General features: G+C 50.7%; 1 protein-coding gene across 7 annotated transcripts in view; it reads right to left on the reverse strand.

Moving 5' to 3' along the window:
• The window catches only part of LEF1 (lymphoid enhancer binding factor 1), a 122788-nt gene extending 118611 nt beyond the window's left edge, over nt 1-4177 (reverse strand). For 4 of the 7 annotated variants that reach the window (XM_001086645.5, XM_015138983.3, XM_015138981.3 and 1 more), the window contains exons 1-2: nt 2739-4177; nt 261-327 (exon numbers count right to left, since the gene is read on the reverse strand). In XM_001086645.5, the coding sequence (XP_001086645.2) occupies nt 261-327; nt 2739-2951 (280 nt within the window). In that variant the 5' untranslated portion in view covers nt 2952-4177. Of the gene's footprint in view, nt 1-260; nt 328-1459; nt 2279-2738 lie in introns of those variants that run through there. The other 3 variants (XM_015138984.3, XM_078002077.1, XM_015138985.3) reach the window with 2 other exon arrangements.
• Nucleotides 4178-11754: the final 7577 nt, after the last annotated feature.

Consider the following 11754-nt stretch of genomic DNA (forward strand, 5'->3'; position numbering starts at 1 on the left):
ATTCCCTCTTCCCCAAAGAATCTGGAACCCACTTGAAATCCAAAGGTCCCTAACTCATTCAAAAACACTTTTTAAATTACGTAACATACATTAGAGGTAAGCCATAAGTTTCCTGCGTTTTCTTTACCATTTTATTAAAATAGTGGGCATAGTCTGACCTAGTCCCAGTTTCTTGAATTCAAAAATAACAAAACACACCTATTTATACAAATTGCACACCTTATCTGCTAAAGTCAGAAGAAGTAGAATGGGTGTCTTACCGTCATCGGGGTGTTCTCTGGCCTTGTCGTGGTAGGGCTCCTGAGAGGTTTGTGCTTGTCTGGCCACCTAACATCATGAATCCCCACACCCAAAAGAAAGAAAATCACCTTAGAGTTTGTGACAATAATGATACAATTGTGTGTGCACTGGTAATTCAAAGGAAGGTTTTTAGGGGCAACTCTGTTTTATTACTCTGAGAAACAGACATAAGTTAGTGTTTAGTACTGCAAAATCTTTTTCTTGTCAACATGTATTTTTGAGTGATTATTATCCACCCGAGAGCAAAAACATATAAATAATAACACCAATAAAAATACAGTTAAATTTGGGAATGATCCACATGCTGTTCTGACTGCTGTTTATTAAGCCATATCAAGGCTCCCTGGATGCCTCCTATTAAAGGAGTAGGAGTTAATGGGGTTGATGGTTTTGATAGCCTCTTCAACCACTGTTCACTTCAATCAGATCTGATAAAAAGAAGGCTGAAATATCATTTTGCAACTGAAAATGACATTTAAACATAAACAAGCCAACCACTCAGATGAGTCCTTAAGGCAAGTGCCCTGAGCGCAGTTTCAGTAGAAGCTCCACTCGAGCTTATAACCTACTATGGCTGGCTGAGCGCAGGCTTACAAAAGTAGAACGATTCTGTGGTTAAAGGGAGGAAAATTAGAGAGTCAGGTTATAGACATCTAAAAAGTAGCCCAGTTGATATCAGTTTTGGTAATCACCATCCACCCAGACAGACTCAACCACGTGCAAATCAGTGGTATTACTCCTTCACCCTCAGGCCTCATGCCCACTTAACACCCAGCGAAGAGTAACGCTTTAACACCCGAGTGCTCGGATTCGAACGCAGGGTCCTTCACCCAGACCAGAAAAGTGGGGAGAATATGAAGTGGGTGGCAAAATTATCTACGGACTAAGACAGGACTAGCAAAATGGGTAGAAAAAGAGGCTGCTCTACAAATAGGAGAGTTTGGCAAAAAGCCTGTGTTTTGGATGTTGTTTGGTTCTCGGAACGTGTGTCCTCCCTTTGACCTCCTTTTCCTAGCACAGACAATAGTCACAAATCTTTTACGCGGGGTTAGGTGCACCCTACTCCCGCCCCCATCCCGCTCAAACTGGATTCAACGGGTAAAGAACACCCTTCTGTTCTCTGAACGCAGGCCCCCAGCCTTTCAAAATGCGTACTCACCTCTGCCATTGGGATAGAGAAGGCAGATCTGAGATGTTCTTAAACGCGCTGTTTAAAACCCAAAATGTCCCCGCCCTCAAAACCACACACTTTCTTTTTGGGGGTAGAAAGATGCCATTTAAGGGAAAAAAAAGGTATATCCTTCAAGTTTCTTTGGAGGGAAAAGGCGTTGGTTAAATCATTCGGGTGTCAGGACTTTTCTACCGGATTTCCTCCAGAGAAAGGTTTCCCAGTTGTGGAACAAGAGTGACCAGTGGAGTGTCGGGTATCAGGGTCCATCCGCCCCCTACCAGCTCTGGACTAGGCTTCAAACAGCCCTCCAGCGCGGCCCCGCTCCGCGCTTTCTCCAGCCAGCACCCACGTGTCTCTATTTACTCTACTCAGGTTACCAGCTCTATTGCCCGCAGCGGACCAGAAGACCCGATAAAGCGCCTTCCGCCCTGCCGGACTAGTGCCCGGCTTCCGCCGCTTCTCCGCCTTTCTTTTACATAGATTTAAGGCCTGATCCGGTCCCAAACCCCAAATAAAAGTTGTGGGTTTGTTTCCAAGTGATGGCGGTTGGAGAAAACTAGAGTTGGGGGCGGTACAGCTTGGGGTGGCTCGGCTCGGCGCACCCACAGCTCCCAGCTGCCAGCCCAGGCTCTGGGGCCGCAGGGACTGAACCCCGCACCGCCCCCGCAGCCCGGGCGCGCGCCCCCTAGGCCGGCCGGCTCCCTGCGGCCGGTCTCGGCGGTGGTAGGGACGGCCCCGCCTGCCCCAGCCCACGCCCGCCTCCCCTTCCTCCTGCCTGTGGCTCTGCTCGTCTCCACCTAAGCCTCTGGTGGTTTAACGCACTTTTGCAGAGACATCTACCAAAAGATAGCGGGTGCACTTTGTTTTCCGTCCCACGGAAGAATTTCTCAGTAGCGTTATTCAGCCATACTCGCTTTAAAGCCTGGCACTCCTCAGCCCAACAAAAAGACCGAAGACGAAACATTGTGGGTTAAGGGCACGTTTTCCTGCCCACGAACCAACCGTTCAGCCACCGAACCCCCTAAACTGATCCAGTTGGAATAAGTTTCCCTGCCCCTCTACCTCCCATTCTACACACACACACACACACACACACACACACACACACATATGCAATGCGGACCGGGGCCCCAGCTACGCACACACCCCAAAACAAACGAGGGATCTACTCGGGACCCTCGGCCGGGCGCCTTCCCTCCCTTCCTCCCTCTCTGCGTTTCCCAGGGACCCGCCACGCCTCTCGGAACTGGGGCAGCGGCCCGCTCACCTCGTGTCCGTTGCTGGCTGGGATGATTTCAGACTCGTTCACCAAGGAGGACTTGATGTCAGCTAAATCGCCTTCCTCTTCAGGGTGACTGATCTCGGCGAAGATCTTTTCCTTCTGAGGATCGCCCTCGTCCTTGAAGGGGATCATCTCGTCAGTGGCGCAGAGTTCCGGGTCCCCCCCGCCGCCGCCACCTCCTCCGGAGAGTTGGGGCATCCCGGCGGCTCTGTAATCTCCGCTCCGCTGTGGGAGCACCCGCGGCAACAGCAGGAAAGACAGAGGGGTAACTCAAGGGTGGGGGAGGAAAGGAGAGTTGGAAGGGTTCGTACAGGAGGACAGCAGGCGGAAGCGGGGCGGGTGAGCGCGGGGCCGCCGGCCGGCAGCCGGAGCAGCTGCCGCGGCGCCCGAATCCCGGCGGCCGCCGCGCTTTCCCGCTTCGCGGAGACCGACGCCGGCGCCCGCCCCCGAGGCCGAAGGGCACTGGGCGGCGAGGGCCGCGGTAGCTGGCGCCTCCGGGGGCGTCTGCGCGGCGCGCGCTAGGCTAGGCTGCCCCGGCGGCCACCCCACGCCCCCCGCGTCGCCGGGATTTGCGCGCGGAGGACGCCGGTTCTGGAGGGAGCACCACTCTCCAAAGTGCAGAGGAGGGTCCGGCGGCGCGTCTCCGCGGACACCCTCTCCACTGTAGTTACCCCGGATGCCGACTTAGTAGTTTGTTTGCCGAGAAAAGAGAGGGGGTCTGGGCAAAAAGCCCCCGTTTGCCCCAGCAAAGAAGGTGCAAGGATCAGAAGATAACGAAACGTCCACTTCCTGAAGGGTGGGAAAAAAGAAAAAGAAAAAAGAGCCACCCACGCTGGAGATGTCCGTTTTAGAGCTTCTTATTTTCTTCCCTTTCGCTTCGGTTTTCCTTCTCGAGGCTCATTTAATCTGCTAGAGAAGGAGGAGGAGGAGAAGGTGGGGGCCGAGGAGGCGGGGAAGAGAAAGAGAAGTTTGCCAAGAATAAAGTTTTTGCCGGCAAGCGCGGGGACTCCGCAGTGGAGGGCACGGCGGAGTCTCGGGTAGTCACAGCGGGGACCTCGGGCCCAAATGCTTCTGCCCGGAGCTCGAGCCGACACACACACTCAGCCCGACCCCTCTTTGTTCCCGGCTCGAATTTCTCAGCTTGGCTAGCCGGCTCGCGGATCTGCACGCCTCCGTCGGCCAGCTCTGTCAAAGCAAAGAGCTGCGCCCCTTGGGTTCGCCCAGCCGAGGGGAGGGGACACCCCGAGCTTGGCCGCGTGCGAGGCTCCGGGCGCGTCCTGGTTCTTCGGCCCGAGAGCGCGCAGCCCGGGTCCCTCCTCCGCGCCCTGCCCCGCAGGTGAGCTGCTGCGCCTCCCCACTGCTTCTCCTCCTCCCGCGCCTAGCCGGCGCTGAAAAGCTACCCACTTGCGTCGCTTCTCCTCCCTCTCCCCTCCCCCGCCTCCAGCTCTCCTTGGCTGCCCGCTGGAGGGGAGGCGGGGGGTGAGGGGGAGTCGGCGAGAAGGAGGTGGTGATTGAGGGCTTTTTTTTCTTTTTCTTTTCCCAGATCCTGTAGGACGAGTATTGGTTTTGGGGTGTGTGAGTGTGTGTGTGCGCGCGCGCCTGGAGGGAAGGATCAGGCAACTTGGCGAGAGAAGGAATGACCCGGCGCTGCTTATAACCCACCGAGAGGCACGCTTTGCCCGCGTGAAATTGACAAGAAACATTGCCGCAATGGCTTGACTTCATCATCTAAGTATCTATTTTCTTGGCCCCCACCCACCCACTCCTTTTCCTCTGCCAGTCTCTCCCCTACCTCCTTGACGCCTCCCACTCTCCCTCCCTCGCTCTGGCCGGGGGAGGAAGATGAAAGAGAAAGCCGCCGCCGCTGTGATCGACACCACATTGATAGATGCTCTGACAGTGGGGAGAGGCGGGAATCTGGGACTGAGAAAAGAAGGAAAAGGGAAAAATATAACAGACATTGCTCAACTATTAAGAGAGAACAGAAGGACAAGGAAAAGAGAGTTGTGGCTTTCCCGAATATAATATCATACACACGCTCTTTGGAAACAAGAGAACACGCTAGTGAAAATAAAATCTCCAGGCTTACCGAGAAAAAATATGACGAGGAAGAAGGAACTGAAGACTAGATTTTAATTATTGCTTTTTAAACAATATCTCTTTCATTCTGTCCTCACCACGGGATGTACGGAGAGTTGTGCTAGGTCTCTCGTGGGTTTTCAAAGACACACACCGCAGTGTGTGGGAACCTCATCGAGAATGAAAAGATAATCCAAGAAGGGGGAAGAGAAGGCAAAAGGACTCGGGAGAGCAAAGCCAAAAGAGGGAGGGAGGACGGGGTAGTCCCTGGCACCTTGGACTGCGAGCTGAAAGGAACCCTTGAAGATGCAAATCCGAATACAACCTCAAAAATTCCCCAGTCTCCACTATGTCTTTGATGCATTTTGTACAAAGACAGGAGTTTTCAGGAGATACTTTGTGAAAGTTACAGCAGAAGGGAAGCTGAAGTTTGAAAACACATTACATTTTGTCCCTTGGTTCTCAAACCCCCTCTGTTAAAAATCTAGGCAAAATTATTATATCCAATACAGTAGCCATCTGTAAAACTTCAGAACAGTAAACAAAGGACATAAAGAAATGTATCTTCATCTCCCTTAAATTGAAAATAAGGAAAACACTACAGAATCAGATTTTGCTCTGTTATATAGGAATGGTCTAGCAAAGATTCCTCTTATTTTCCTAAAGGTGAAATTTCAGGCTGCTGAATATTGAATGGGTAAAGATTTTAACAATGCTGTATCTAAGTGAGCACTTAAAACTTCACCTACTAATAACTACTACTTCTTGGGAATGAGAATTTACTAGGAAGCAATTTTTAAAACTTTACGAAGGATCCAGTTGGTCCCTAGAATATGGCCAGTAGTCACATGTAAATTCTATCTGGGAGATTGGATTAAAATTAAGGGGTTGGTGAAGGAATCCACGAAAAGTAAAACATTAAATCCACTTTTAATAGCTGACAATGCTATGCCTCAAGAGAAGAAAAGGAGTATATTCTGCTACAGTGTGTGAGAAACCCAATTTTTGTTTTTGGATGATGGTGGTATGTCACTTCCCTTAAAGTTATGCACCAGTGTGAGTGTCCCAGAGAGGTGAATATATAGCTGTGTCAGACATTTATAGCCCCATTCTTAAAAGACATATGGGAAAATAAAGTCAAAAGTCCTCCCATAACTGCACCAATTTGACCAATAGGAAAACAACTAGAAAATGCAGTTTCACCAAAGCAGAGTTAGAGGTTCCTTTTCATCAAACCCTCAGGAGGGGGAGGGAGGAATACAGAAATGGCTAGGGGGTAGTTTCTGGAAGCCAAAGAGAGATTAAATGATGACTCTTACATTCCCCCCGCTGTTGAAGTGCTGAAACTAATTCAGATGCCACTTTCTCCTTCATGTTAACTCTCTGGATTCCCCGAGCCATTTGGAGCCTATGCTCCAGGTTTCCTGAAGGGTAGAAGCTCAAGAAGATGCGAATTTTTAGAACAATAGTGGAAACTGTTTACTTGAAGGGCCAAGGGTAGGTGGCTGCGTTTGGTATTTTACTGTGACCCTGTCCATTGAAAACATTGTTTCTAACGAAATAACCCAGCACCTTGCTCTATTTGCGTGACTGTTTTCCTTACAGTGGTGTAACTGGTGTTAGCTGATTGTCTTTAGGATTGTTGTAAATCTTCTGATGAGCAGCACTTAGAAGGGGCTTTAGTAAAATCCATGCGCCCCAAATTTGTGAAGCTTCGTTTGGGAGAGAGGTTGACACTTCCACGTGAAGTCTTTCTTTTGGAAAAAGCAGGAGGACGCAGGACGGGCGAAGTAACCCGGGGAAGACGTTCTTCCCCCTCCCTTACGGATTCAGTGTAGTTTCTGGCATAGGCAATTCTGTCACCGGGCGGTCTTGTCTAATTCGTGTGGGGGCTGGTATTAACATAAGCAGCCGCCTCTTCGGGTGCGAGTGGGATCCCAGGTCCGGGATGTGGTGGGTGCGGTGCGGGAGAGGCACCCGCCGCCCGCCGCCCCCTTCACTCGGATGTTAGAGGCAAGTTGTTGGTGTGAACTCGAGCGAACGACTGGAGGAGGTTGGCTGTTGTAGGTTCACTCCTTCAGGATGTGGGTTTCAGGGGGCGTTTTGATGTGATTTAATTCCGACCGTGAAAACAATTGCTAGGGGCTGGCTGGATTGCTGCTGGTTTTTCCCCTCCTGGTGGCTTTGCTTGGTTTGGGTTTAGTTTGGGAGCAAACTTGTTTTATATCAACACTTCCTTCTACATCGGGCGCCGTCGCCTCAACTGTGCGTGGGGGGCGAGGCGCCCACCCCGCACAAGAACAGAGGAGCCGGGGAGAAGAGACGGCCTCGCTGCCCAGGGGGTAAGCGGAGCCCAGTCAAGCTCGGGAGCAGGCAGCAGAGCCAGAGGAGTGACCCCCACTCACACCAGAAAACCCCTCCCCCCCGGCGATTTTGTTGCCAACTCGAGTCGGCTACAGACAGTCCAGTGAGTCCTTAATTACAAGGACGAGAGAAAAGCACGGTGCCCCTCGAGTCCTCCCCGCCCCCTCGGTCCTAACCCCCGCCCAGGCTCCAGGTCTTCCCCTTTGTGTGGCCTGGACTCTCTCCCAGCTACAACTTTGGTGGGATCCCAAAGGAAGGAGGTGGCGGGGCCTACGGAAGAGGATACTCAGGAGCCCGAGGAGAAGGGCTAGAAAACGAATAATGTGACTCCAGAGGCGGAACTCCGACCCCCTCGAATTCCCACCCAGTCTTCGCCTGGAGACGAAAGCTGTGGGGCATCTTCAGTTTAACGGACCTCGCAGAAAAGGAGAGAAGGGGGGCGAGGGAAATGGCAGTTTGTGTCCCAAGGGTTCTTCCGCTTCTTCTTGCCGCCTCCTAAAGACAAACAAACTCAACCCCCCACCCTCCGGGGTATCAGGGAACTCGTGGGACCGTGAAAAAGTCGTTCCCAAATCCGGCCGCCTGCGGACGTCGGGCTTCCGCTGGGCCGGCGCCCGTTGGCGTCTGCAGCTCGGCGCAGCCTCGCGGGGCTCGAGCGAGCGGGGTCCGCCACCCCTCCCGCCCTCCTGCGGCTTTCCCCGCGCTGGGCCAGTGCAGGCCGAGCCCCGCGTCCCTGCCTCGCTGGGTGGGGGTCCCGGGCGCGGCTGTCCAGAGGGCCGCCTCCTCCCGCGGCCCGCGGGCAAGGGGCGCAACCCACCCCGCTCTGCAGGCCGCCCCTCTGCCAGCTGGGAGGCGAGGGTACACGTCCTAAGGCTGCCCAAGAGGGCGAGGAATCGCGCCGGTAGGAGAGCGCACGGGAACCAGCAACGCAAGGCAGGCACAGGGGAGCCGAACGAGCCAGACAGGGCCCGGCCACGCGCCCTCGTCGCTGGGCTGCTCTCCGCGACGGGAACCCGGGCTCCCACGCATGGGGAATGCCTAGAATGGAGCAGGAATGGAGGTGGGAGCTGGAGTCATTTTGCGGGCCACAGGACTGCTCATTTCGTGGGCAGGACGTGACATTCTTGTCCCTCCTTTCTGAAAAACTTTTCTCAGGCGCCTGAACTTGGCACGGGGACCGGCCTCGGAAGGCCGGCGGGTAGCACGGCCGCGGCGTCCAACCCTGGGCCCTCCTCGCCCAGTCCCTCCTTGTCCCTCGGCCCGCCCCCCGGGTCGGGGACGCGCGCGGAAAGGCCGCCCGCGCGCGCGAGTCGCGCCTTATATCGGCTGAGGGCGGCGCCTGCGCAGGGCCCGGCGCGGCGGCGCGGCCTTTGAAGTCGCGGCGGCTGCCGCTTTCATCCTTTCTTTTTTCCCTCGCAGGCCCCTTTGTGTGACTAAATTTGGCAAGAATATGGATCCGAGCCAGTCTTTCCACGTGTGCTCCCAGCTCCCAGCTGAGAAGGCCAAGGGTTCTCTTCCGGGTAAGGAGACAGGGAGAAAGATCAAAGAGTTTGGGGAGCTGGATCTGAAATGTGAATTGAAAATAAAAATCAAGCCTGGACACATTCCAGTTTCTAAAGCAAAACCAACCCTCAGCAGAGGCCGGCTCTCTATATAGCTCTCTTTCTTTCTCTCTCTGCTCCCTTTGCCTCTTTCTGTGACCATTCTTGAGCACATGGAATGAAATAAAGAGAACATAGGGAAACAGTTTCTCTATATTTCGTTTTGGAGTACTTTTATTAGGGAAAATGTCTTGTTCATAATTACTGGTATGTGAAGCCGAATTTCTTCAGTCGTAAATATTGTCTTATTTCAGCACGCTTCGCACTTTCTTCTGCGGCCACATTTGGGAAGAGAACGTTGACGCAACACGTGTGGATATGTTCGTTGTGTATAGTGGTCCTTTTTTTCTACACATGATATGGTGCACCGTATAGTTTTCTTTCACAGAAGTTAGATTCTGGAAAACCAATGTTAATATTTTTATCAAAGTACTCACTATCACAGTTGATCCCTATAATTTGAAACCCTCTCGTCGATAGACTGCAGAGATCTTTTCTTACAGGCCACTCAATCAGACACCTTTGTGTTTTTAAGGTTAAAAAACTATAGGTCCCTTCACTTCTGTTGTTATGGAAGTAACTAAAATAAAGAGACAGCTTTGAAATACTGTGATGCGAAAAGTCAGAAATCCTGGGCTGGAGATGGGCCCTGCCACTCCCTCTCATGCCATTGGTGACCTCAGGCAAGCCATTTAACCTCTCCCAAAGTCTGTTTCCTCTCTGAAAAATGGATATAATACCGTACTATTAAGTGAGATAATGCATGTGAAAGTATGTACAAATGTAAGGTATTATTAGTCCATGAAGCAAAGACGATCCTTTTAAGGGGACCTGTTAAGTTGCAAAATCAAAAACTTCTGAAGCCCTAGGAACCCTTACCACAGGAGCAAATGGGGACAGTGTTACACTCTCGTGTCCACGCTATGACCATCTCCACGCCTCCATCAGTTGTGTTACAAAGGCCATTGAAGCGGTTGTTACCCCCCAAGTGAGTGTAATGAAAGAACATTTTAAGAACAGGGTGAATATGCTTAAACTCGTGTTTATGTTGGGCTCTCAATGAATTTATAAATGAATGAAGAAAATAACACCAAAAACAGTACCTTTTTGTGAGACATTTAACACACATTACAGCAGCTCTAAAAACAGTCTTAGTATAATGGCCTGAGAAAGTAGTAATATTTATGTGGATAAAATACCCCCAACAACAGTTGTAAGGACTCAGAAGTGGGGAGAGTGACTAGAAAGGTATATAAGAGTTGTTTCTTGGGACTGTGTAAGTGCCACCAAAATCTATGTTTTAAAATAGAAAGTGATTATGTATCCCAGGCAGAGGTATCTCAAGTTTACAATGCAGTGAAGATTATTGATAGGGCTGACTGTGAAGTGACAGGAGTACCACAGGTGTGGTACATAGGGCATTTAGCTGAATGCACTTCAGTGTGATCCTTTCTAACCTAAGGTAACCCCACCAAGGGAGCCATTTCCTGGGCTCATTGGGAGCCATTTTCCAATATAAGCTTTTCAGTGTGACCTGTGTACAAAGTGATGAAAGCAGCAGGGCTGGGAGGTGGATGGGGTTCCAGGGTTCCTAGGTCCCTTTGGCATGGCCCAACGCTGCTCAGGGTGCAGACTCCTCCTGAGATGCTCCATCTCCTTCAGTTGCCTCCTGCTAGCAGCAACCCTCAGCCTTTGCCAATTGTGTAGAAGGGACTCTATAGCAATTTTTATTGGCACTTAGAAAGCACCTTCTATTTTCAATGTACCTTTCCCCCAAATGTCCCAAATTAAAAGTGGATGCTGATCAAGTTCACTGGTCAACTTCAATTCTTCCTTTCCCTTTTCTTTACAGATGCAGCCTTTTTGAAATTTATTCTTGGTCAAAAGAGGAACATAGATCAAGGATTCTATCTTGCTTTTGCAGGGCAATGGAGAGACCCTGAAAACAAGGAAAACCCTGGGGCCTTCTATAAGAAAATAAACTCCCTGAAAGGGGAGGCATGGCCAAGGAATTTACTTATTTTTATAAATCTCTTTCCTGGATGGATATGGTAATGGATGTGTTTCTTGAATTGTGGTAAATGCACCTCATAAAATGGATGGACTGGGGCTGTATTCTCAGGCTTCCTGGGCTCCGTTGACATTGGGCAAGCATATAATCCCTGGTTTGAGGCTAGAAGCCAAAGCCACAACCTTCTTGCAGTACCAACTGAGCCATTGGGAGATTAATGCAGAACAAGGTCATTAGTCTCATTGTTTATCCGGTTACTAGCCGCACAGATTTGTGTAAATTTCAGCTACAGTGGTTGCAGCCTGCCTTTGATGTGTGTAATCTGTACATTTTAGTGCTCCAGGAAAGTGCCTGATTGACAAGATCTACATCCAATGCCCAGAAAACACATCCTGCACAGGCACAGTGAAGCGTAGAGTTGAACCATTTTCCAGTGAGTTCCGTCAAAGTAAATAAACCAACCTAGAGGGTCAGGATTGAGCCTCCTTTTTTCATGACATGGCTTTTGAGTGTCCTTGGGAATGGTCTGTATTTGTTTTCATTTGAAACTGGGTGACTGCTTTAAATCCTTATTTACCTCTCAGAGGAAGAACTTGGCCTGTATGACATTTGACCTTGAGGATGCTTTCTGTTTTAAAGCACTTCTGTCCTTAAAAACAGACTCCTTGAGTGAGGTTACCCGTAGTCATATATACATTTATCCAAGACATGGCCAATTTCTAGTTCCTTCCTTAACTCTGTCTTGCTTGTATGGCTATGCTTAAACTCAGAATTAACAATAACGGGAGTGAATTCAGATGGTAGAGAGAGCCAGTGCAAATAGTTTAGGCTACAAAATTGTCATCTGGCTCCACCAAACACTTTTCTTTGGCAGAAATAAAGCTGATTTGCCTTATCTGAATTTGACTTAAAGGTCCTGCAATCCCGCTCTGCCAATTAACGGATC

Source organism: Macaca mulatta, chromosome 5 (assembly GCF_049350105.2).
Source record: "Macaca mulatta isolate MMU2019108-1 chromosome 5, T2T-MMU8v2.0, whole genome shotgun sequence".
Classification (NCBI taxonomy): domain Eukaryota; kingdom Metazoa; phylum Chordata; class Mammalia; order Primates; family Cercopithecidae; genus Macaca; species Macaca mulatta.